Source organism: Anas platyrhynchos, chromosome 6 (assembly GCF_047663525.1).
Source record: "Anas platyrhynchos isolate ZD024472 breed Pekin duck chromosome 6, IASCAAS_PekinDuck_T2T, whole genome shotgun sequence".
Lineage (NCBI taxonomy): Eukaryota > Metazoa > Chordata > Aves > Anseriformes > Anatidae > Anas > Anas platyrhynchos.
This window is the reverse complement of record NC_092592.1, coordinates 25,317,810-25,345,434: the sequence shown is the minus strand read 5'-3', so window position 1 is coordinate 25,345,434 and position 27,625 is coordinate 25,317,810. Positions and strand designations below refer to the sequence as shown.

Genomic DNA, 27,625 nt, shown 5'->3' with positions numbered 1-27,625 from the left:
CAGTTAATTTGCAAGCCAGAAAGGACAGTGTGGCAGAATTCAAAGCCGATATTTCTGATTTCTCTGCTGCCCTGGTAAAAGCTGCAAGATGTGATCAGCATTTCAGGCTTCTCACAGCTGGTACAGTCAGCAGCAGTTAATTATTGTTTATAAAATGCGGAACTGTGTGTTCCTGCAGTCACAAGTTACATCCCTCTTTGGCTGTGCCTATTACTTATCAGCTGAAAATCAGGGCAATGAACAAAGCAGGAAGAGAAAAAAAAAAAAAAAGAAAAAAAAAAACAACAACAACAACACCATGACAGTTTACACAGGATTGTGTGCTCTCAGGGAGCGACAAGGAAAAGCAAGGGGCACGCTATGCACTTGCCATCACCCATACCTCTTGCTTAGTCTGATTTGATTTTCTAAAGATTCTTTCAAAGATTCCCCGGTCAGTGTTTTTGGCTCCAATATGGAGTACACCCACTGCCTCTGAAGCCACCACTGAAACACCAAGGAAAGAGAAACATCATAGAAGAGATTTGAAACCCCTGCCCCCAGGAGCCTGCCACTTCGTGGTCTTCCCCATTGAGCAGGAAGTGTCCCCGACCCGCAGCAGGAGGCCGGGCACAGCACCGCCAGCCAGGGGGCAGGCACTGACCAGCCTGGGGACCCCAGAGCCCATGGGGCAGGCGGCTACCAGCACCCGGCACCTGCTCAGACACCCCCAAAACCCACACGAACCATCTCTGAGGCCCAGCAGCATCCACGAGGGTGCAGCAGCCAGCTTGCCTTCCTGCTTGAAGGAGTGATGAGAGAACGATAAAAGGCCTCAAAACCACCTTACACAGCCGGTCCCTGCTTGTCTTTGAAGCTTCGAGCTCTGCAGGCTCAGACGAGGGCAGGTGGCACGAGGCGGCGCGCGGCCGTTGACGACCGTTAGCGGCCGTTAACGATCTCGAGGGCCGTTGGGCAGCATGCGCTGCCCACCCTCTAGCAGGAGCCGCCTCAGCGCTGCGCAGGGACAACCTCCGGGAGCAGCCAGCAAATGGCGGAGCTCTCCAATCCCGCAAAGCCGTTATTTTCATTTATATCTTGTCAGTGCCTGCCTCTTGGAAGGTGAGGAGCAACCTGGATTTGGGGCTGAGCCTTACGAGTAGCATTTTCATGCATTTGTCTACTCAAGCTCCGCACAGATAAGGAGACCCCCACTTTTTATTACTCTGCTGCTGGTCTGCCATACGTTATGACTTGCATCTATGGAGGGGATCTATTCAAGGCTCTAAATGTGTTTTGTAATTATCAGTTGCCTTGATCAGTTTTGCTTTGGCATTTAATCAGCTACAAAAGCTATTTATTGCCACATAAACTCCTTTGCAGCAAATGTTATCCTTTAATTAATCCCTGAAAAATATTAAAGCTGATGATGTAACCTGTTTTTAGCACCACACAATTAAGCTTAGGAGAGTTTGTTGATGTTCTCCCTTTCATTCTGCTTTTAGACAGTTGCTAGCTGGTCCAGTCAAAGAGCATGTTAGGACAGGTAGCAGCAATTTCACAGCAAGGCACAGGTAACGAGTATTGACAAAATCACTGAGCTATGAGGATTATTCACAGCTGAGAAACCCGGGAGAGGAGTAAAAGTTAAACCCTAATTTAACTCCCATTAAAATGAGAAGGGCTATCTGAGCAGCATGTGGCTTCAGTACTGATAGTACAGGCTCATTAAAAGATTGGAGACAGCTGCTAATTAGGAGTATTTGAAACTGAGGACACAATAACAAAAGTAGATCTCTCACATCCAGAAAATGATTCAGCTGAATATTTGCTTTGTGTGTCATTAGTTTTTGTATGTTGTCATTTACTCTATTTGAAGCAGCTGAGAAGCATCAAGATCTGTCTATGACTAGAACAAATCAATGCCTTGAGATACCCACTACAATCATGTTTTGTAGCATGGATAGAAGGTTCTTTACAGTGTGGACACAAACTTTTGTATTTCCACATACTTTCACCCATTCCTCCACCAGAACTGGACACTAGTTTTAAAAAAGAGTATCACAAAACAACCAAAATGTTAGGCATTGCGTTCTCAAAATTCTCTGGCAATTTTTAGCAATATGAGAACTGGAAACACAGCAGGAAATTTAGGTTATCTTGCATAAACGTGGAGATCCCAGTAGAGAGAGTTATGGAAGAGGTGGGATGGAGAAGAAACAATCCCCTAAATATTTGGAAGTTGGCAACCATAAATTCTACCACATTGTTTGCCATGAATGACTGATTAAAACTGTTGTGGAATTGCCTGCTTGGAAACAGGATGTCAAGAAAGAAGGTATTTTTGTGTACTTACCCTGCTTTGTAGGAAAAGCTGTTGGGATCGTGCAGTCAGTTCTCTTCAGACCTACAGCAAATATTTCATAAAGCGTGAATGATATTTTAGGAAGGATATTTTAGGAATTTAGGAATGATATTGGTGCAGGGTATAGACTTTGTAGTTAAGGTAGTATAAATGTGATATACCATACAAAGTATAGGAAGAAGAAGAAAAAAATGTAACAAACTTCCCAATGAGCAATTAAAGTTTCAAAAGCAAATCCTGAAAGAAAAAGAAATCTCTTGTGTTTGTAAAATGGGAAAAGAAAAAGGAAAAAGTGAAAAAGGATGTTGCCTCTTGTGTCTTCTACTTCTTTTGCTTCTTATTTTTCCTCATTATTTGATTAAAAAAAAAATCAACCTTGCTCTAATGGTAGCTTACAGCTGCTAGGGAATTTACATCTCCTGTGGCAGGTGTTAATCATAGTGAGACTAAAGAGCAGTTCCACTTCAGTGACTTCAGTCAGTGTGTTAGTAGGTGGTAGCACAGTAAGATCTCAAATTATAAGAGATTATGTTTTCAGAGGTGATGAAAACTCCAACCCAATAATTACATTTTCTAAAGTAGTCTATGTATGCTACATTACAGCTGGAGGCATTCTACATTGCCTAAATGATGAGTACTTGCAGTCAGTCTGAGTTTCTGAAATGTAAGTAGGGAAAAAAATGAATTAGGTGGATCCTGTTAAAATAAAACTTTGGAAGCTAGAAAGGCTAAAGCTTGGTGTCCTAGGAGGAGGTGTAGTGAGACGATGCAGTGATAGGTGGCACAATTGTCAGCTTTCTGTATTGAGGGGGAATAGAGGGAACAATACAAGGCTTAGGAAAAGCAGGTCTTCCCAAAGATGAGCTCAGCAAGAATTCAGTTTCTTTGGTCCCAGGATCAAAAACACAGATAGCTTTACGCCATACAGTAGCACCCTGGTATATGTAGTCCCTAGCTCATTAAAATGGAAAGAATAAGGAAAAAGAAAAAGCTTGCAGTGGGATTTCAGAATCCACTAGGAGTTAAAGCAGGTAACCAAGTTTTTCAGTCCTAGTTAAAGATGTGCTTGGTCCCTCACCAAGCACTACTTCAACTCTGTTGTTTTTGTTTGTTTGTTTGTTTGTTGTTTGTTTGTTTGTTTGTTTTGTTTTGTTTTTCTGGTGTTTTCTGGGCATCTAATTTCTATGTTCTCACAGGCCTGTAATTTTTCTTTTCTGAGCATTTTTGTCTCATGTGAGCTAAAGCTGAGCTCAGAAGAAAAGGCTACATTTATTATATGCAGTATAATATAAAATAATTAGCATAATACATATGCAATGGTTACCTACAGATGTTTTTAAAATCTTCTCTTGACCTTCTAGTGGATACAGAAACAAGACAAACAGAAGGGAGTTTGTTTCCCCCAAATTACATCATTTGAATTTCTATTAAGCTGCTTTTCAGTCTAAATTAAGAATGTCCCTATTGTTTCACAAAGATGACAGCATCCTGCCCAGTGGGTCAAAGAAATGATAATGCACTCCTACGGCCACATGGCCTACAGTGAGGAAACTAGCCTTGTTAGCTCTTCTTCTAAGAATAAAACAAATTAAAAAAAAAAAAAAAAAAAAGTTAATGCAGGGGTCAGAGTTGCATTCCTTAGGATGTAATTCATCAACTGCACTACTAAGAAAACTTTGTTATTTCTTAGATAAAATGCTTGGAGTAGAGGAACTTGAAGAATAGAAACAATCCAGCAATGACCTCACCATACTGACCCAGGACTTGGTCAGATAAAGGGAAGCAGAGAGCTACTTGAACTGCATCGCTGGACCCAGACTTGCCCCACTATAAAATCCTGTAAGAGCAGCAAAGTGAAGGTAAAGTCTCATTGTGTGTATCACCAGTAGGGGGGATTGTCTCCTACAGCTCTAGCAGCAGCATGGTGCAAGGAGGCAGACAAAGGGGATACTGTTAGTCATGCTTTATTTGGTACAAACAATGCATTTTAATCTGCCTACCAGAAATCAAGCCAGATTGAGTCATAACTGTTGTGAGCTTGGATGCCTGAATTGTTCCTAATGTCTGAGCTAGCCTTTTCTTCCTGTTTCTGCCGATCTGATTTGCAATCCAAAGGGATTTGTAGTGTTAACATAAGTACATTGAATAGGTTTTGACTAATTCAGTCTCATTTGAAAAGGAGTGTGTACGTAATGGGATATTTCTGAGAAGAAGCCTCTTGTATTGTGCTCTTCTGGGTACAAGGTTTGTTTGAATGCTGCCATAGTTAGTGAACATCATAGCCATGTCTTTGAAGCATTTGAGCATCTAGTGCTGAGGATAGGGAACCAGTTAAATGTGAAACAAGCACAACCTCTCTTGCCAACACAGTCCCTCCAAAAAGAGATCAGACTTTCAACCTCAGTTCTTTATACAGTGGGAAAGAACCAGCAATTAAAACTTCTTAAGTCCTTGTAGTTGTCAAGTGTCACAATTAATAGGCACTAATAACTGTTTTCTACAGTGGAGACAGAGGCAGGAACTGACCATCATGCTGAATAGCTTTTTCTTCTGGAAAAAAAAAAAAGGGGGGGGGGGCTGACTTTATTGGTAATAGTTATACAAATGAGACTAGTGCATTCCTGACAGTGTATGATCTTAGACAAGTCAATTTATTTTCAGCCCTTGCATTCCTCTTATGTGGTTTGTTTGTTTTACCTACTTAGACTGAAAGCACTTCAGGACAGAATCTGTCTCTGAGTTTTATGTAATGCCAGGCCAACCCAGCTCTTCTTTACACTGAGGTCTTCAGACACTGGTGAAATAAATAATTTCAAAGACAATAAGCAACACTAGCTTTGAGTGGGAAGCCAGCCTGGCCTGAGAAGGAGGAATTTTTCCTACTTTTCCCTATCTGCTAATTAATAGCCTCTTGGAAAGGAGGAGACTGGAAAATTTTGCAAACATTATAAATGTTTAAAATATTTGTGCTGTTGTGGCAGACTGAAGCAAGTCGATTGTGAGCAGTTAAGTAGCATCTATCTGAAAATCAATTTATCTTTATATTAATACCTGTATGCCTCAATAGCACCCAAAGCCCTGAAGTGTTTAGTAAAACTTAAAGAACTCCCTACTCTAGGAAGATGCTCGTGACTACTTACAAAATTTATCCGTCAAGCGCTTTGAGGGAGAGGAGCTTGGCTATACAGTAATATTTAGGCTAAAAAAAAATAAAAATCAAAGTAGGCTTTACTTCAAAGAATTATATAAATCTTCCATTCATTCATGTTCTTTTTATTTATTTATATAATTATTTTTGTCACAATAGCACCTGAGAGCCCCAGTCAACATCAGGGGGAAGACAATGTACAAACCCTGCACAAGAAGGCTTTTGTTCACCCAAAGACTAGTTGGTTTCAGGACACAGTGAGAGGGGCAAATCAGTCCTGTAAGAGATACCTGATCTGACTTTGTGTTATAACCTTCTTCTCTTCAAAAGTTCCTGTCATCTCAGTTCTGCTACTTTTTTAATATATACTTATTTTTAACTAGACTTTTCTTATGGAGTCAGACTGCATTCTGTAATAATCATTTGAAGAGCTGAGATGAGTGAAACTCCATCAGAGGAATAGGGTTAAGTATCCAGGGAGTGGAAACCTCTTAACCATGACCAATAGCAGAAGACACGGCAAATGAATATGCACTTGTGTAAGTCAGCCTTGATCTCATGGGACTGAAGGAGAGAAAACAAGTGCAGTCAGAAATTCCTTTTAACATATTTGGTGCCAAGCTGAGAGGAGGAGCACCTGCAAAGAAAAAAAAAATCCCTGCACTTGAAATTACTTTGGCCTTTATTTTCTCTGTTTTAAAACTAAAGAAAGTCCCACCAAAATAGTTTTAATTATGATAGTGACTGATGTAATCATAGAATGGCACATTTAAATACAGGTAGAGTATATACAGTGTATATACAGAGTCACCCCACCTCTAGTGTACAGTTAGTTTTTAATGTAGGTAGTGTCACCAGTTATTCCACAGATGCAATACTACAGTTGTAGTGCGTGTTTTCACTCAGAAAATATTTATATCATGGAAGTGGTAAAGCTTTAGATAGTATACTGCTATCATCATGGCAGACTATTCTAATTCCCCTTATAGTTCAGGACAGCTAAACACTTTCCTACCTGGCAATGCAACTTAACTAGTACTAGGTAGCAGGCAGTGGTGTAAACAGCACTGCATCTGAGATCTTGCCCTTCATTAGTGTGTGGGAACATCACTTGGAATTTAAACCTGTGTGTTCTTGTAGTCACCTGTTTTTCTTTCTTTCTTTCTTACATGTGTCAATATAACTGAACCTCTTCTGGTAAATTTTGAGGAAAAAGTGGAGGCTGCAGCTTCTGTCTTGGTGATATTGTACTGTATATTGACCTGCTCTGCTGTGCCACGATGGGAAATTTTGGGTATGTGCAGAGATAGTGTTAGGCTCCTGACTAGTTTAGTCAGCCAGAGAGTTCAGACAGCTTCACAGTTAGGCAGCAGCTGAGTAGGAGCTTTCAGAAACAGTTTGGGACTTTTACTTTTAATTATGCCCTTTTTATTTTTTCAATTTGGCCCTACAGTGAAATACGATTAAGGCAGTCCTAAAGTTGTTCCACACCAACAATTTTGCCTTCAAAGGCTTTTTTAACTGTGACCTTAGAAACTCTCTGTTTCTTTTATTTCTCATCTATTGACAGAAGGAGGAACTCATGGTCACTGTTCATAAATAGGATCATGCCAGAGAAAATCCTGACTATGTGCAGTCTCTCTGCTCGCAGTCCACATGACTGATCTGTCAGCCCTGAATTTTCACCTACCCACCTGATTTGAAATGGGGCAGATATTAGATTTTTCTTTGTACTAAACAGCTGAATCAATGATGCTCTCTTCTAAGGGACACAAATGGAAATGAAGAGCTAATTCCTGTGCCTTAGTGCTCAGCCCCGAGTTATGTGGCAGGCACTCTAAGTGATGCATAAGATATTCTTAGAAACCATTTTGCTGGGGTGTCACTACATCAGCCAGAAGCAAACACAGATGAAAGGCTCAACAGATAACAAGCCAGAAGAATTCTGTTCAGTCTGAGATTTGTGCCCTCGTTCAGAAATTAGATTTGGAATCTGTTTGTCCCAGGTATTACAAAAGTGTGTTTTGGAAGCATGGACACAGCTGTCCACAAAATTAGGACAGTTCCTTTTTTTCTGCAGGTTACATCTGGCTTTGATGTGCTGCAGATTCACCTGTGTGATGTAGTGTAGTGATTAGCACAAGGTCCTACAAAGCCTTTAAGTCAAGGCTTCAGTTACGTATTAATGGTTGTATTGGGTCTGGCTGGAATGTTAACTTTCCCAGCAGCAGCCCATACAATGCCGTACTCTGCAGTTGTAGCTGGAACAGCAGTGTTATCACACCAGTGTTGTGTCTGCTGCTGAGCAGCAGTGGCACAGTATTAGGCCTTTCTCTAACCCTCTTAGGGGGTGGGCAAAAGGTGAGGAGAGAAACATCACTAGGGCAGCTGGCCTAAACCAATCAAAGGGATATTCCATACCATGTGATGTCACACTCAGCAATAAAAGATGGAAACAGGAAGAAGAGGGGAGGGGTGGGCTCTCGTTTGGAAGACGTCGGTCCTCCTATCTAACACCGGCTGCGTGCGTTGAGGCCTTGCTTCAAGGACGTGGTCAATCATCGCTCATTTGTGGGAAGTAGAGAGTAATTTCTTTCCTCTGCACTTCCATATAGCCTTCATTTATTTTGTTTGTTTGTTTTCCTCCCTTCTTTTTATTTTCCTTTTTTCCCCTCCCTTTCCCCTTTCCCTTTTTATTTCCCCTTAGTTAAATTGTTAGTTCATGGTAGTCTTTATTTAATTATTATAATTATTTCCCTTTAATTAAACTATCCTTATCTCAACCCGTGAGTTGTTCTTTGCTTTACTTCTCCCCCTCCTCATCTAAAGGAGGGGGAGTGAGAGAGCGGTTGTGGGGTTTAGCTGCCCAGTACGGTAAAACCACCACAATGGTACAGATCTTTGTACAGGTTCTACAGGTGAAATATTGGTACATACTGGGCTAGGGAATATTTTGGCTTATCTATGTCAGATCTAGCCAGCAGGCCCAGTTTGGCAATGACTTCAGTGCATATATAATTTTAAACACTTAAGCACATAAGTAATTCCAGTCAGGCAGGCTTGTTTTTAAGTACATTGCTGACTTGGGGGATTTCTGGCTCCTATAGCTGTTCAGAGCCTTGGCTCCCAGAAGTCTTCCTCCAAATTTAACAGCATTTCTGCCTTACTCTCTTGTGGTAGAAAGGTGTTAGCCTGCTTTGCTCTGTCAGCACAGGCAGCAAATCTGCTTTAACTACTATCCTGTGAGGATCTTATCACTTATGCATTGCACAGATAATTTGGTGGGGATAAACACCCTAGAGGTACCTTTGAGAGGCTAAGCAATATATGTTGCTAAAACTGAAAGACAGTGCAACCTCACTAATTGGCAAAAAATGTACACAAGCTTTTATAAAATTGGGTGCTTATTCCACAAAGATCAGAAGTTAACATAGCCTAAATAGGGCAGTACAGAACAAGAACCAAGAGACATATTAGAAGTTTAAGGGTCCCTTCCAACCCAAACCATTCTATGATTATAAATGGAATTGCTTTTGCACATGGATTGGGAAAGAGATATGTAGTCTCCTGGGAACTAGTAAAGCACATGGAGCTATGCTGGCTTCATTATAAACATGAGATAAATAGTGGTTTAGGCTGCAAAGGAGAGGGTGTAGCAGCTTATCTCTCCAGGGAGATGAAGGACTGTATGGGACATTTGTAGACAGGGGAAATTTATTAAAATTTACATCTTGCTGTTCCTTGTCCTGAATTAAAAAATAATAATAATAAAAGGATTCTTTATTGTACTGCGCACTAACATGGATGATTAAGGGAGTTTCTGCCTTCATCTGGGCAGAGATGCATTGGATGATTTTTTTTACTCACTTGTGCTAGGAAATGTCTACAGACCATCTGCCGTCTTGTGCTTGGTTGATGAAGAATCAACTTATAATAGGGAGAAAGTACTGCATTAGAGTGTGGGCTGTTCCCTTGCATTTAAACCACATCTGTCCTTGAAGAACAGACTGTCCAGCCTGGCCTAGGTCACAATGGGATAATGGCACAAGTCACAATAAACTTGCTTTTCCTGAGAGGCTGTGCTTTCTGTGTTTGCTAGCCAGGTGTATCAGGTAAACTTAGGTACAATTTCAATAAATATATATTTAACTCTTTTCTGTTTTCAAAACTTGTTTTGTCTATACCATTGAGTTTTGGGGATACAAATCTGCTTTTTACAACTATCTTCTTCAGTGTTGTTTTCCAAGCCATGGACTATATATGCTGCTACTTACACATTTGTAAAGAAATAAATTGCATCAAACCCTTTCTTGTCTCCTGGGACTTCTGATGTATTCCAGCGTAATCCTTCTATGGGGCAAGTTGTTCCACAGTTAACAAAATAAGATTTAATTTGCTTCTGCTTAAGCATTTGAGACTGGCAAATCTCTAAGATGGGACATGGAATTTAAGGGGTCATTTGTTGATCAGTACAGGCAGCTCCTATGTACCTGCAGAACCGCCTGGGCGTTTTAGTTGTCTGTAACTGCAGAAGATGACTTCAGATCAGAGGTGGCCTGGCTAGATATGCACCTCATAGCCTCAGGCACCACCCTGCCTGCTACATCCCAGCCAACTTTGTCATTTTTTCCTAGCTCTAGAACACATTTTCAGACCTTCCTCCAGAAAGTGAGAAAAGCCACACATGGTTGGGCAACACCACAGTTAGTGCCTTCTCTGTCACAAAATCCACAGCTGTTTCCAGGTGCAGCCCAAGTTATCTCCAAGCAAAGAAGCAAAGAGAGGAGTGCAGTTTACAGCAGTTTTTTGTCTTTCATTGCTTCTGTAATGAAATGGGAGCATGGCACTCTGTGGGTTGCATTAGGCAGCACAGCCTGATAGTGCCCTCTCCTTTCCTCAGCTGTGCAGTCCTGCAGATAGGCCTTTTGTTCTTGCTTAAGAGTGAGGTTGCTCTGAAGAGAGCGGTGTGAAAGGGTCTAGAGCATGGCTGGGACTGTGCTCATGGGGAGAGGTGGAACTGGCAGGTGATACCAGTCATCTTCTGATGCCTTAGAGAGGGGATAATGTTCTTCAGATGCAGAGAGAAGTAGTGTCTTCACTGATTGCCTTGTCCCATTGCCAGGATGAAGCTATAACAAGTGAATGGCTCAGTAATAGGAGTTGCAGAAGGGCCCCAGGAGTCCAAGCAGGTGGTACAGCTGGTGATGACAGGCTCAGTCTGCAAGAACAGTATGTGTGCTGGAGATAGCCAGGAAGACCTCATTTTAGCAGGAGCTGGGCAGACTCACTGTCACATGGGCCCTGGCTCAGCTGTGCAGCCTGAGCTTTGGAAAGTTGAGGACAAACTTCAGGACATGGAAATCGCGGCTGACTCTTCAGCATACTGACTGCCCTTCCTGGGGCCAACAGGGTGGGTGTTCTTACGGCCTTGTTTCTGCAAGGAGCAACAGAAGTGGGGACAAAACCCTCCAGATTTTCTAATCTGACAGTGCTGTTGGGATTGGCTCAAAAATTGGGCAAAGATTCAGTCTGAGTATTTGATATGTAGTGTTCACTTCTGGCTAATGCTATTTCTGTTACACCCCTCCTTCTGAGCATGATTAAAGAGGACTCTATCACAGAGAGGTACTGCCACTTGCTGACTCTGCATTAGCTTCTGTAGCATTATGAATGCAGCTTAATTCTCCTGTGAAAAGAACTGATGCAAGCAGTCCCCATGAACTCATCACACTTGACAGGAACACGAGTGGAGATGTTGATCCATAACTATTAGGAAATTGGGTTCGAAAGTAGGCAGGCTTACCCTAAACTGTTTTGTTCAGAGACAGTTACTGCAGCTTATAATATACAATGTAATTAGTAGAGAACATGATTCCTGCAAGTGAAAGCAGTTTCCAGAGCAGAAAAGCTGTTATAAATATAGTTCTAAATTCTACTCAAATTAGGTTAGCGGAGCATTGGTTTGAATAGTATTTAAAAGAGCAAAAGGAGAAAGTCAGGTAGCGTTATCCTCTTTTTTCATTGCTCCTCAGTGGTAAGGCCGTTGTCACCACCTGACCTCATGTGTCATCCAGAAACAAGAAATAAAGAACAAGACAGAAATGGTTTTCCTTAAGAAAACAGGAATTGTGTTCTGCTTTAACAGTGGCAGGCATCTTCAGTTGAGGGCTACAGCTGCTGTGTCAAAGGCATATGGAATTGTTTTCTATAAACAGTCCTCTTTTATGTCTTAAATACTGAGCTAACAAAAAGCTAAATGCCAGGGGATTCATCCTCACCTTCCCCACACCCTGCCTCTTTCCTCTTACTCCTAACATCTACTCTTCACTATATATACTCCGTACAGTGGAGCTCAGGCTCATAGGATGGATGTGAATTTTAGATTTTTTTTTCATGTCTTGTGTGAATAATCTGACAAATGTAGAGATTCCAGATATCTTATTAATTTGCTTTCCCTTTTCTTTGTCTCTTGATACCCAGCTTCACTGAGCATTAGCTATTGACAGCCATTACACAACAGTGATCTAAACACAAAGGGTTATTGCATTATATAATGGTGTAAAGATTTGCAGACTCAGCAAGTCATGTCTACTCACGACTAGGTGGGTTTTTTATTATATTTTGTAATATAGTCTGTATTAAACTTTTTTTCATGGTAGTAATTGAAGTAGCATTACTGACGAAATTTTAGAACTGAATTTTCCTAGTACTATAGAGATCTTTCCAGAACAATACTTTTCTGTCAACACACAATTCCTGTCAGTGTTCAAGAGACTATCAGATAATGCCTTTAATAAAATGCTTTAACTCTTTGTTAGCTCTGAAGTGGTCAGGCAGTTGTATTTGATGATGTTTGCAGGCCCCTTCCAAATTAAGTATTCCAATTCAGGTTGCTGGCTGATCATTGGGAAAATGTGTCCCAGAATTGCAACTGTGGACTTTCAATTCATTAGTCAGGGAGAGAGAGACTGTTAAAGTTTGTTATTTTTATATCCTATGTGCTGTAGGGGTAGCACTTTCATTACATGACCATAAAGTAATGGCAATTCTCTGCTCTCTGAATTCTCTTAACAGAAAAACGCGAGAACATTCTAGCTCTGGATTTGCTTTTTTGACCCTTTTTTGAGGTTGTGTGTGTGGTTTGTATTATCATTTGTTTCATATTTCACCTCATAATATGCAGTTTCTTCAGCACTTTGAGGCCTTACTGTCATTTTCAGCTGTGTGGCAGGTCTTTTTTCAGTGCTTATTGGAGTATCTTATTTCTGCTGTGGTCAAGCATCAGTACTTAGCATCTTTGAATGAAAGAACACAAGCCCATGATACAAAAGGTTCAGCAGATAAGCAAATCTGCTCAGCTGAGACGAGGTAAAAAAGGTGAAGGTCACAAGGCTGAATCTGTGAAGTTGTCTAGATGTGGTGAAGTCGAACATCACTATGTCTAACAGTTTAGTTCATGCTGGCCAGAGCATAATCTGTGTTCCCTGAGATAGGTACCTGTACAGTAAATGTGGTGTAGAGATACTCAAAGTACCTCAAGCAGTAGAAAATTAGGTGCTTTACCACTGGCTAATTTAGTTACTTTTCAGTATAAATTATCACACAGAGTTTTGTGTGCTTGACAGTGGAGTTAGCTCTCGTTACACTGCTTGAGGCTGGAGAAAGGCTCTTGTTTTCTGCTGTTTCACTTTATACAAAACAAATCAAGGCACTGTGGGCAAAGCAGCTGAGAGCACAGGAATGACTAACTAATTGAAAGCTTCAGATGCTCACATGGGAGAGAGGAGCTCTTGCTTCTGGTTTCTGCCTAACATTTTTGAGATATACCATCTCTGTTGTGTATCAAATACTTTGTTTAAGTATTATATTATTCAGTTATATTTATTATATATTCATTAATTTATTACTTTATTAATTATTCAGTATTATAATCAGATATTTATTTCTGCCAGAGTGACTGATTTTTTTCTAGATAGAAAGTTGATTAAAATGGAGATAAAATTTAACCTTTTCCCATTCCTCCTCAGAGGAATGTGCACTTGCAGGTCATTAGGTGCAGTTGAGTGAGTTCAGCAGTGGGTAGAAGGCAATGGTTTGGGCATTTCCTAAGCTAGAACATGTTTAGATAGCCTGTAACATAAGAAAGTAACCAGAGTAATATTAATGTTTTGTCTAAAGCTGGAGCAGATGAGAAATGGGTGAAAGATGAAACATTTTCTGGTGGTATCCCACAGATGTCTGTAAGACTTTGAATTGGTGGGAAGAGTAGTCTATCCTTTAATTTTACATGTGCATTTGGCCTTTGATGTTGTATAACACTTTGCTTAGCAAGTGTTTTATATTGATGTGATCAGCAGATAAGGAGGTTGTTATATAGGCGTCATGTTGGTTGCATATTGTCTGACAAATTTTATGTTTCGTACCATACACAACAAATTCTGAAGGGGGAAAATGGCTTTGTCTATATCCCTTCATGTTTGATATCTTCCTTTTGTCATTGCAAGCAGCAGCAGAACAAATGCAAATGCACGTGGTCAGTAGTAAAAACTATTCAGTTCTGGGCTGTGTACAATGGGTAGTGACCATGAAAAAAACAAAAACACAAACAAAAATACATGTTGGACTTGATGATCCTTAAGGGTCCCTTCCAACTCAGCATATTCTATGATTCTATGAAAAACCTCAGCCTAGAGTATATGCCACTTTAGTTCTTTTTGGTATGAATTATGTTGCCTTCCACAGTAAGTTGTAACTACACTGAGTTTTCCCCTTGCAAATGTTTGCTTTAGGTATATTCCTCCACATGGTGCAACATCATTTTACTAGCATCCCAATATTACTGGGACACTCCGTAGGTTAAACCTTGTTGAAAAGGAGCACAGAAATGTTAACATTGCTTCTCATCTATTCACAAGCCAGGCTTTTATGATATTTCCTTCTCAAATTGCTGTAGGTATGGTTTATCATCCCAAGATAAACTTTGCAAAACCTTGCTTGCCAGTGGGGAGATTAAAAAAAAAAGCCTCCGTGCAAGTTGAGGTAATTCATTTGAACAGGCATAGTTTGCATATGCATCTGGTGCATTCAGGCTTGTCTTGTGCTTGTAATAGAATTGTGTGGTATAAGGGTTTTGTGCAGGTAACCAGTAAGACTTTTAAGAACAGGAAGATAAATACAGTCACTTGTTTTAAAATCCATTCTATGGTGATCCCTAGGAGAGACTGCAACAAGTCTGGCTGTGTGCTCATGCAATTTAACTTCTGCATTTAGCTCATGAAGCAAGCAGATTATGGCTTTTAAAAACTAAACTTTACCTTTCTGCAGGTCTGTGTGAGAGGTGACATTGTTTTGGTGCCTCATGAACAAAAAGGTTTTGCTGGTTTGGTTTAGAAGCATAGCTAAAAAGTTTTAATACACAAGATTCAATAGTCACATAGGTAGTTATTTTAATTCAGTTTAAGCCTAGAAAAAAAACAAAACATACAAACCAGAAGTAGAAAGGGTCATGCAGTCTTTTGTACTTTTAAGTGCCTTGATTTAACTTGATTTAGTGCAACTGTTTTTAATGTCAGCAAAGTCTGTGTCAAATGCTGCTATCAACTGAAGAAGGAGAATTCTATCAGTGCATTACAAGTGGCATGGCTTACTCTATCAGGAATGCAGTAGTGAAGGATTAGGAATGAGTTCCAGAGTGGCTGCTGCACTCCTTTCCACGATTGATTTTGTCCAGTTGGACTTGGAGTGCACAGCTTAAGGAACACTGTTTAGTTACAGGCAAGAAGCAGGATAACATGTTTTAACTGAACGGTATTTATAAAAGCTCCTTTCTCAAATTTAACTCTGACCTGACTAGAAGTCTACAAGCTCTCATACGTTTATTTGCAACTAGAATCCCTATTACAGGTAGCTACCTTGTAAAACCACTTCTCCTGGAAGAGCAGTCAGTAGACCATTTTCCTGAGTGTTGCAGTTATTCACTACTGATTTTTGGAATTAGTAGTTAATGCCTAAGCATTCTGTTTGCTTTCTGGCATCCAAGCTTTCTGCTTTCATGTGTATAAGCTATATACATAGTAATGTTAGGATAAAACAGCGTAACACAGAGCCACAAGGCTCTGTGCTGTGAGGGAGTATGCACAATAAGTACCCGGTTGGTGCACAGTCACATCATCTTTTCATAAACTTTCCAAGGGGCATGTAATTTCTGTGCAATCCTGGGAAGTGCTATTTAAGTAGAATGTGTATTGGAGTCAGCCTGTAATTCCTAGTGCTGATAGCTCCAGCAGGGTTGTTGAGCTGCATTTTTGTAGATACACAAGTGGTGACATAGAATTTGCCTAATTTTTATGGTATTCTCTTACCCTGGCATAGAATGCTTCCTTTAAAACTTGTGAATTCTGCTTAGTGTTCCAAATAGCTATATTGCCGAGCTTTAATTGTCTCCTATTCAGAAAATAGAAACCATTAGAAACTAATGTTGTGGATCTTTTTTTTTTTTGAACTGATTGGTCTAATGTCTTGCCTGTAGCTGTTGTTAAACTGCCAATTCAAAAGTGCAATATAAGTTAGCTAGCAATTGTTAAGTTCAGAAAAAGCAGTTGAGATGTTCCTTTTTTCAAGGCACCTGATACTGCCTTGGGGGAAAACTACATTCTCAGAAATATTTCTGTAGTATATATTGTTGTATTTACCTTTGACTTAGCATAAATAATTAGCTTAATAAATTATTAAGTGGGACGTCTCCATTTTAGAACAAAAGGTGAGTGGACCTGTGCTTTTAAAATAACTGGAAAAGACAGTTTGCATGCATGTGAGGAAAGTGTGTATTTACTTAGCCTTACCTAGTATAAATAGTTTGCTGATACAAGATTTGTGTTTGTTGTTGTTTCTTTTGTTTTTTAGCTAGTTTACATTCCCATAATGTATAGCCCAAGATTTCCTTAGCATGTGCAAAGGATGACAAGTATCAGTACTTCATACAACTATATTTAATAAGTTATTACAGAAAAAAATAAAGTCCAAACTACAAAGTTTAAGCAGTTGTAAGCAATAGCAGCATTGAGCTCCATGTTTAGTCACAGTACTGCAGTTCCATACAAGCATTAGTCCAAGCCAAAAAGGAAGAAGCCTTGTTAGAATTACTAGCAAAAACAATCTAAGAGAACATGTAATAAAAGATACAGTACATTTAAAATTAGTTGAAAAACAAGTACAGAGATCTTAGCTGTGAATGTGCTAAAAGTTATGTCCATTATTTTGACAGTAAAAGTACAAATAGCTAATACTTTATACCCCAACAGAACTACATCCAGGAAAAAAAAAAAAAAAAAAAGGAGCCAAAATGACCTCTTATTAGCACCCTGGTTTTCTAGTTACTGCTAAACTTTCTCATTTATATTTGAGTGTACCAAAATTATGTGACCTATGTGACTTCTGACCAGCTACCCATTTGGGGTATAGAGTAGTGTAACTAACATGAATATAAAATACTCTGTGGTATGATAGAACACTATAGCAGCAGAGATTAAGAAGTTTGTCTGTTAAAAAAAAAAAAAAAAAAAAAAAGGAAAAGGGTTTAGCTGACATCATACAAACTAGCAGAAAAGCAACTACATACAAGCCAGATTAAACAAAAGAGACATTTCTAATTATCTGTGACTAATCTTTCACTCATACCTTGCAAGTAGAGATGTCACAATACTGAAATATTAACATGGGAGCTTTTCCCAGTTAAGCGCCATTTCTTTTTTTCTTTCTTTTTTTTTTTTTTTTTTTTTTAAACTACTCTAACAGTGAAATCAGCAAAGTTATTTGCTAACTGCGTATTTGCAATACAATTTGTTTTAGCCCATGCCTTGCTAGCAGGCTATAAAATACAAGCATGTAGGCAGAAATATAAGCATAAACTTTGTACCACTTAGCAGGAATTATTTATTCCCTCATCATTCCTTAATCTCCTTTGTTTGCAATTTGTGTACATTCCAACCAGTAGTACCTAATTTGAGTCTAAATTTTACTTCACTATTTGATCTAGTCTATACATTACTTACAGAACTGAACACACAGAGGATACACAATAGACCAACTCTGGACACATTCCTTTCCACAAGTTGTGGATGAGCCCCTCTAACACTCTAGTATAAGTTAGTCTAAAAGTTCATCAATAACTTGTTGAAGTAATTGTTTTGTCCAAAGAAAGTCATTGTATGCCCTGTTTACGCAACACCAGTTTTAGTCTGGATTGGTTTTGGTGCCAGAACAGAGAGTCACTGGCTTCAGGAAGGGGTTTCTCCTGGCTGCATAGGAAAACAAATGTGATGTAAATGGAGGTGAAGTGAAAGGTGTTTTGATACTGGCATTTGGTATTGCCAATACAAAAGAATAAAAAAAAGGACAGAGACACAAGAGAGGCAGAGAAGAACGGAGAAAGACAAAGAAGCTGAACATCTGTTCAGACATGGTGGCAATATGGGTTACTGCATTGCTACCAGGAAATGGACGTACATTATTTTGCGTTAACTGGGCAGCTACCAATACTGGTAATGTCATTAGAAAATGATGTGGGTACCTACAGTCTGCTTGATGCTGCCACTGATAAATGTATGCAAGAAGGAAGCTGTGCAGGAAAGGGTCATTTTAATTAAATAAATAACAGGGTGGCAAAAATACAGTGATAAGTAAATTTTAGGAGGTTCATTCTAAGACTATTGAAAAGTGTTTTAAAAGTTCATGATGAGAAAGTAATGGAGCATTATGCTGAATGGGCGGGGTCAAAAACCCATCGTTTCAATAGGTTTAGTTCATTATAATGGCAATAGTATTTAATCAACACTGGTGGTGTATAAATCTAGACAACGAACTGGTACTGTGACATCCCTATTATCTCCTTAAATCATTTTGATAAAGGAAAAGGCTTTTCAAAATATCACATTTTTTTCTGCTTCATTCTGTCATTTTATTGCCCAATTCTGTTACAATTTTCCAATCACTTTACATAACCAACCATTTTCATCATTGCCACACTATTGTAAACCACATCAGCAAGTTAATACATAAAGCTTTGCATTTCAAAAAACTAGACACTTTAGTAACAATATTACAAAGATTTTAGCTTCAAAAATAACTGAAAATGAAAAAAATAAACTTTTAAAGAATTAGCATCATAAAATTAATTTATTCCAAGTAAAAATACAAAATAATATTAATGACATTGACCAGATATGAAAGTCTCTCCCAGAAACAACTATATTAATGGTTGAGAAAGCACTCCTTAAAGAAAATACGAAATAAAAATGAAAAATATGTAAATATGTTTAATTTTTTTCTTAGCAAAAAATCTTTCTAAAAATAACAATGAAAATTTGTCTCAGTACAAAGGCTACATTACTATTGAAAAAATACCAGCATGAAGAAAAGGTACATATTTGACAGTAGAAAAATGATTTTAGTGAATCACAATGTCTAAAGTCTGCAATGAAAATAAATCTGCAATAAAGATTTATGCCTTTTTTCTTTTCATTTTTCTTTTTTTTTTTTTTTTATACAAACAGTACAAACAGTATTGCACATAACAACAAATAGTCGAGGTTAGGTTAGCCTTCAAAAAAATCGACTAGTTCAAGTCTCACATCAGAAAAGGCCACAATAGGACCTGTTGTACCCAGGGGCTTCTTAGTCAAGTTGCAGTTCAGAACTCCATATTTTAAAAAATAACTTTTTTTTGAAGGACCCTCTTTTAATAATAACATATTAACAACTCAGGGGCACATTCATTTACAAAACAAAAGGGAGCATGTTATAATTTAATAAACTAAAAAAAGTTCTCTTTAAAAAAATACAAACAGAAGAACTCTCACAATTCTGGTCAGTCGTGCATAATCACACTTGATTATAAATATACAAATTAAGGGAAAATACTTTTTCACCTTCTATTCACAACTTTCAGCACCAAATGGAGTTTGTTTACACCTGTTCTTTATGATAATTTTTAGTTTTAATCCAACATTAGGCTATATTGTACATTTTCCAGCTTCTCTTTCTCTCTCTTTCTCTCTCTCTCTCTCTCTCTCTCTCTTTCTCTCTCTATCGGGGGTATGTTTCTACATGAAAGAGGGGTATTTCTTCAAAAAGGTTTACTACTTTCACATAATTAGGTAGATTTCTGTAGGTTAGCTATGATCTTTAATATTACAGTTATAAAGCTCTAACTTCTTCATTTTCAAAAAAACTCAAATAAGCATGAAAAAAATAAAGTTACCCATCTGTTAAATCATTTTTCTTGCAGAATTAAATTAATATATATTTTTCTGAATAAACTTACTTAGAAAATATCATTTTCTTTCCTATATTTCAAAATTGAGGTATTGCAAAAGATCATGTCAGTCAGAAAGCATGCCTTTTTCTTTAAAAAAAATCATCAGCCGACTGTTGAAAACTGTCTAGATACAAAAAGTAGTGCATAACAAAATGTCTTGTACAGATGAAAAAAAACAGAAAAGACACCTGGGCTGGGAAAAGCAATATCACAAAAATGCCCAGAAGTAACCTCAAAAGGGATAATTATAATAAGCCTTTTAAACCAGTAAAAAACTATTTTTTCTTCTTTTTTTTTTTTTTTTTTTTCAAAAACAGAAAAGTTCCTTTCAAAGCCAATACTTGCAACTAAACATTGGGAAAAACAGCTTACTAAATTAGACACAAACAAGGACATCACAACAAACAAAACCCAGAACATTTAAATCTACTATGCGGTGTCATATCCAGTCAGATTGTCCCCAGAACTGCAAAAATAAAGGAGGAAAAAGAGAAAATAGTGTACACATTCTCACAATCATTAGTATACGAAGTGTGTTTATATTTAATTGCTATCTGCAGCCCCATAGTTCATGCTAAAAAAATGTCCACTGTGTTAGCAGGTCTTAATTGTATTCAAGCTTCACAGGATACATCCAGGGATTAGAGAGATAACGCCACATCCACAGAGCAGACATCTCATGATACTTTTATATGCAGACATTTCTTTAGCACCGCTTTTTTTTTTTTCCCCTAACTTTCTTAAATGTGCCTAGTTTATTAGTTTGACAGACTATCTAATTGGTAGTGTATGTATGCTAGTATGAGCTCTTTGGTTTTCTGGACAAGGTCTGCAACTACGTAAATAATGCAAGCATTAGGAGAGAGATTGTAACTAAGAGCTCATTTCTGTTTATGTACCTGTTATGAACTGTCAAAAGTGTGTTAATGTTGGATACAGAGTTTTTAACAGTTAAGTTTGATCACAGTACTAGACATAATCACTTTACTATATAAAATAAATTGCACGATATATAACAGAGCACCGCAAAGTACTTCATCTACCATCCACAAATTTGTTTTAAGAACATCCTACAGCTAGTTTTTCTATTTGTTGTAATATAGGTCATTCTGTAATGGGCTGATCCTAATTTCAGAAGCATTACATTTACTGAGGCATGCCTTCCTCCAGTCAGTAATCATTTTTGTTTGTTTGTTACTGAATGTTTTGTAGCCTACTTAGATTCTTCATAATTTGTGCATTGTGGGCATGTTTTATATTAGACATATATAAAATTTATTGCATGCAGCAACCTGATTAAGTAAACATGCAGTCAAAAAATATTGACCTTCCTTGGAAGCTTTTCTGTATGCTATACTGATCTCCTTTCAGCAGCCATCACTATTTTAATCACATATTCATTTTTTAATTGATACCCTAGCCTGAATAGAGTATTATGGTATTAGTAATACCATTTTAATAGCAGCAAAAGCTATTGCAGCATACATTTACATAACACTAAAAGACCTAACAAAAAAAAAAAAAAAAAAAAAAAGAAAAAACCCTCAGCAAAACAAAAGAAAATGTCTGATCCAGCTTATGAGGTATCATCCTTACAAGTCAAAAATGGAGAGCAACTAAAGGCTTATTTTCTTTAAGGGTTATTACTACTCTAAATGACCCAAACTAATGATTGCTGAATATCTGTTTAAGTTTTTGCTACATCTGCCACCTACTTGTGAATATTACCTTTGGTAAGTCATCTGCTAGGGGCAAGTCTAAATTTCTGAAAATAAGTGCATGCTCCAGTTTAAAAATAAAAATAATTATAATTATAATAAAAAAAAAAATCTTCATCACATACACATCAACCAGTGAAGGTTGATGAGAATGGCAGTCTACATAATGTCACTAGTGACAAGTCTTGTGTAGGAAATTAAGGTACCAAGCAGATGTTTGTGTGAATCAAAGTGCAAAATCAGTACAGTTACACTCTGCCGGTCTGTATTATACTGGACACTGAGTTCAGTAATGTGACTGTAAATAATAATAATAGTAATAAAAAGACCCATATCTTCATTAAAGTCGAGGACGAATGCACAGATTTCCAGAACACTAAGCCCTGAGGCAGCGCTCTCTTTTTCCCTCGATTTTATCTACTCCAGTACTTGTTGCTAGGAGAGGCCTGGGGTTCAGCTCCAGCGGAATGGGACGTGGCGGGGCCGGTCACCTCCTTCCTTTACCAGTGGTTTGTGGAACTCTCGCCCAGCACGAGAGTGTATGCTTGCCCAGCAGTATTCACAGTAATACTGCAAACAGGTAACATTGGCACAAAAGAATGGAGCAAATTTTCCACCACAGCGAGTGCCCTGGCATTCATCACACATCTGATCATCCAGCACATATGGCTTCACTTCCACCTGCATTGAAAAGAAGAAATAACTATAAGAAGATTACATAGTTTTGCTAAGTATGAATAGAAAGAACAACATTTTAATTCTTTTGACTCTATTGAAGGTTTTAAACTAATGATGGATTAACCCGAACATCTTGGCACTGTTTTCATACATACCAGCTTACTTGTCAAAAAATCTCAAGGAATTGTGTGCTTTGATAACAATTCAATATATCTTGGAAAAGTTAGGTATGTGAAAGTACAAAAATGGAAGTATGGCAAAAATAGCATCTCCAAGGATTTTGCTGCTAAGAAGTTTCCAGGAATGTGAAATTGGTTGTTATGAAGGCAGGATGAGAGAGAGCAGCATGTTGGAATGAAAGTAGATTGACTTACATAGAACAAACTGGTATTGCTAAACCTGAGAGGTCTGAGGAGTTTGAGGTTTATTGTTTGGTTGTTTTTTGTGAAGAGCAAAATGCAGGACTAGCCTAAAAGATGAAGAGATTATTGACATAAAACAAAATTAAGTGTGCTTGTATTAAACTTCTATTAAAATCACTGTCTATTTATTTTATTTTTAGCTCTAGAAACGTAGTAAGATTTGTAGTTGTTCCAATTATGGCCTTGCAATCAATTACAAACACACTTGAGAGCCACTGACTTTTGTCCTACTCTCAGTCATAAACGTTTTAGGATGGTAATTTTGTTGTTGTTTTTAAAGCACCTGTGCCAAATAGCAGTATTTCAATGCATGAGTAGGCATTCGCAATACTACTACTACAGGAGTTGACAACATACGAATTGTCTCCTGTATGTGATCCTCAGAATCATGCCTACACGTTTAAATTGATGGTTTATTCACTCTGGGGAAGTCAATAGATTAAGTAAATTTCTATGTCTCTGTGCAGCTATTTATACAGTTCATCAAGTTTATACAGTTCAGATAATAACATTAAAAGACAGAAAAAAAATAAATATACTTTGATTATACATTATTTTGCACAAGTGACGCTCTCCTGCTAAATATAGTGCAGAGAAAGCTTGAATCCAGTAAGTATGCTTAAATACATGCAACATTAAAGAAACAGAATGAAGAATTATTAAAGAATACGGAATGAACTATTAAGTTGAAAAAGAAGAATCCTATACAACAAAGCTTTATGGTGAATTTTACTTCAGTTTATCCTGATTACATTTCAATAAATGTTACTTATTTCAAGTAAATCTGGTATAGTGAGTTATATTTCTTGCACATGGATCTTCCAGAACTTTTTTTGTTGTTGTTGTTGTTACACTATACTACTGTTATGACATAGAACCAGTCTGAATAACTGCCATTCTGCATCTATCACTATCTCACATGAATCTGGAAAAAGGCAGGTCCAATGTACATCCCTAAATCTACCCTACTCACATTTTCAAAGCATGAATTGTGAAGGTCTGAAATTGATTCTCTTACTCCTTTTCTTGTTTTCATTGCTAGTGAAATAGTTTTAAGAATGTATACTGTACAATTCAGGGATTTCAATCTATTATATATAAAAATTAACATTTAAGGACAGAATTAAATGAATTCTTATTTCTTCACAGATAAGCTTAATTGTCTTTTATCTGTTTTTAAACTAGGTTTAAATTCTCAATTGGACACCTGGGGTGAGTATTAATTTTTGTAACACCATTTTGTAACACCAGTTAGCATCATTTGTAGTTGTATCTTAAAGCTTAGAAAAAAAAAATCACCCAGTTTTTAAGCATGGGTGATACATAAATCTCAGAGGATTTAACAGTGTGATTAAGTTTCCAAAATTAGTCTTGTTAGTGTCTCAGTAGAAATTTTAAGAATTAAATTGACAAAAAAAAACCCAAAAACTTACAAACAGCTTTGTCCTCGTTAAAGTCATAAGGTATAGTAGCATCACAGAAAAATAGTTCAAAGACTAACTCCATGCCCTCATCTAATCTAACAAAAGTTCACTTCAGGCTTTTAAAGAGAAACTAAAATCAGCTTGGACTCTACTTTGCAGCTATGTTACTATGTTAAATATACTGCATGCCATAGACATACTCAATATGTGTCAAGCTGACGCTTTAATAAACATCGTGTATTAGATTAAATAGAAAAAAAGTCATCCCTATTGTTATAATGCATAGCACTGCATCATTTGAAGAATTCTAAATAATAAGTCCTCAAAGACATAGGTGTTATTTGTACACGTAATCAAGACGAGAAGGTAGAAAGTCTAAAGAAATAAAATCTCTTGGAAATTAAGAAATGTTTTCCTTTTAATGTCTTCAACTCAGATTTTAGCAAAGACATAAATTTTGCTCTATACTTGGAATACCCTATAGAATTCAAACTGGAAAAAAAAAAAACCACACACACCATTTTTACGCCCTTTTACTCATCTAGAATTTATCGGCATCTATTTTTGGTTAAATAATACTCAAGATCTTGAGGTCAGCATCACCTGTTATACTTATGATAATCCCTGTGTTTTAGGAACCTTAAGGCTAGACATACAATGTAGAAAGAGAAAGTTACCTGGCAGTAGCAGAAATGCCAGAAACTGTATAAGGAGACATTAAATAAAATCTGTTGATGCACAATAAGCTAACACCTAAACAGGAGAAAGGTGGGTAATTCTATGACATCTGACCTTCAGAATTCAAAACAAATAAAACCAAGACTAAACTGAGTATACCACCAGCTATTTTCTGGTTTTAGTGCTAAACAGTTATTTAAGATGTTAAAGGCATATTTTTCCACTCTGCTTTGACAGCTTAAATAAGTTTTTAAATAATTAACTAATGTTAACTGAAGAACAGAGGTTACAGTGTTCTCTAACACGTGTTAGCTTAATGATTTCTTTTACTTTTTACATCTTTATGGTTTTATTGTTAGTAGTAATCATTCCATTCCATGCTATTTTACTTACCCGTTTATCAATGTCGTTGTGTTGGAGCTGGACAAAGCGAGCACTGATAGCAGCAATATAGCTCTGCTGGTTAGAGAAAGCTACTCTGCCAGCACCTTTTGGATATTTCAACTCTGGGTCTGTATCAATGCCAGCATAGCAGACACCTCCATATAAACGGTCCATAATCATTGCCAATTCAACTGCAAGAAGACAATTTTTAAATATTATGGATTCAACATAAATAGTTTTGTTTGGTTTGTTGCATAAGAAATAGTGCTATTTGCCTTAGCATACATGTCTTCCAAAGTCTAAAATAGCAAATCGAAACATTGGTTTTAACAACAGCTTGAAACATCTCTATGTGAATTACAGTAAAATATAAAGTCAAAGAAACAGACTGTAAAATCAAAACTTGCTGTGATTCAACTGTGAAAAAAAAAAAAAAAAAAGGCCAAATTACATTGTTAAAGTAGGTACCAGGTCAACTGTTTCGGAATTTATCATAAAGGCAAATTCAAACTGCTTGGACTTAGGTACTCAGGATTTACCCCAACAATGCAGTTTGTTAATGCTAGCATACATATAACATCACTTAAAGATATTCCTGTATTTAGAATCTGTTACTTTAGCCTGTATACCAGGAGTTTGAAAAGATTTTAAGGAATTACTTACTATTTGAAACAAAACTTGGTGAAATGCCAGAAGTTGCTATATTTAAAGAAAGCCTACATTTGGGGCACAATTTAACTTATTATTTTTGTAGAACATTAACTTGATTGGGAATCTTCTGAAATGGTTTGCTGTTTTTCCTCACACTAGCAATAATTCTAAAGTAGTTACAAACATCACTCAGATGACAGATTGGGTGTAGGGCTGAGGAAACCTACAGAAAGGAGGTTAGGAGAAAGAATTCAGTAGCTCAGTGACCATATGTCTTTGCACAGTAAAATGCCTCTCCTTCATTTCTTAATGAAAATTGAGATATTTCTTAAGAAAGGGAAAAGAAGCATTTAAGCTGTGTGAAGACGTATGGTCACTGAGCCAAGTTATTTCTATAAGTTAATACAGGGGAAAAAAAGACAGATGGATAAAGGACAAGTTCTCGCAAAGCAAGGTACTGGGACCTGCCAAGTCAGTGATTTTCATTATGCTAATGTGTGAAAACACTATCAGTAGTAAGTTCAATTTTAGATATCCAGAAAGAAAAAATATTTTACTAAATATTTAAGTCGTTGTAGTTCTCACAAAACTTGCTAACTACTCATAGAATCAAGCCTACTATTAGACAGAGCACATGTGCATTTGTATAAATGTGTGTGTCACATTAAGGGAAGACCATATGCTAATTTATCCATTTGCAATGAGCAAACGAACGTCTGACTCATTCTACCAAACTAGATAAAACTCATGCTCCAAACAGTAAAGGGAAAACTATCATCATAATATACTGACTAGAAGATTCTTTTACTTTCCAGTGCAGACCAGCAATAGGACCCAAGGGAATGGCATGAAGCTGCATGAGGGGACGCTCAGGTTGGACATTAAAAAGATTCTTCACCAGGAGGAAAGTTAGGCACTGGGACAGGCTCCCCAGGGCAGTGGTCATGGCACACAGCCTGTCAGAGTTAAAGAAACATTTGGCCACCGCTCTCAGACACAGTTTGATTCTTGTGTTGTCCTGTGTGGAGCCAGGAGTTGAACTTGATGGTCCTTATGGGTCCCTTCCAACTCAGGATATTCTGTGATTTGTAATCATCCTTTAGGCAAGGATCCCAGAAAGTGATGGTATAGAATAGCAGCAAGAACATTTAAAACCATTTAAAATAGTAGTTCCAGTAAGTTACTCTTGCCTCCAGACAAAGAACATATGCAATTCCTGGGGAAGGAAACCACACAGTATTCAGACATCTTTATAAATCACCTGAATGAGATCCTGAAAGTTGCAAACAAGAAAAACTGGAAACTGCCTGTCTGCTTTGGAGAGGTTAAGCATCAGTTTTCAAATGTAACACATAATTTCTGAAAGGCCAAATGACATACAGTTTTTGAAGTGCTATAATTAGAAGTGAGGTAATATTTAATTATTATCATTTACATAATTAACCTCTCTTACAATTATGCCTTATTTTAAGATGTTGAGGAAAATGGAAGCTGCCAAGAAATTTGGATTAAGAGAAATTTTTCTTAGAGCAATGACTGGGGGATTTTGTGCACAGCTTCCCCCCAAAAAATAATGATTAGGATTGGAAGAAAGAGAAAGAGAGGAACTACAATTGTAGGGAGCTGGAAAGCAGCAGCTACCAGGAATGATGGCCTAGCAGTCTTTCTTTGGGACAACAGTTGAGGCTCCTTTCCTACCACAGCCCTTGAAAATTAGAATTGAGATTAAGAAGAAGAAGAAGAGACTATGCAGCTGACTCGGCGTGAGGTTGGAAAGGAACTAATAACAGGGAGTGATGGCTGCCAGAAGACCTAGCTAGCAGAAATATTTCAGCTTCCTAACGGTTTTGTGACCTTGTCAATG

General features: G+C 37.6%; 1 protein-coding gene and 1 long non-coding RNA gene across 20 annotated transcripts in view; one reads left to right on the top strand and one right to left on the bottom strand.

Moving 5' to 3' along the window:
* The first annotated feature begins 109 nt into the window (after positions 1-109).
* LOC140002742 (uncharacterized) lies at positions 110-26,692 on the top strand. Of its 2 annotated transcripts, XR_011810071.1 has the most exons (4): positions 110-1,101; positions 4,035-4,203; positions 23,810-23,836; positions 26,577-26,692. It is a non-coding gene; the product is annotated as an uncharacterized lncRNA (long non-coding RNA). The 2 variants fall into 2 exon arrangements; XR_011810070.1 differs by lacking the exons at positions 23,810-23,836; positions 26,577-26,692 and adding an exon at positions 9,369-10,087 and having other exon boundaries at positions 203-1,101.
* The window catches only part of CPEB3 (cytoplasmic polyadenylation element binding protein 3), a 92,712-nt gene continuing 82,123 nt past the window's right edge, over positions 17,037-27,625 (bottom strand). For all 18 annotated transcript variants that reach the window (XM_072039645.1, XM_072039646.1, XM_072039644.1 and 15 more), the window contains 2 exons: positions 25,120-25,301; positions 17,037-22,205 (listed from right to left, as the gene is read on the bottom strand). In XM_072039645.1, coding sequence (XP_071895746.1) covers positions 21,978-22,205; positions 25,120-25,301 — 410 coding nt within the window. In that variant the 3' untranslated portion in view covers positions 17,037-21,977. The remainder of the gene's footprint in view (positions 22,206-25,119; positions 25,302-27,625) is intronic.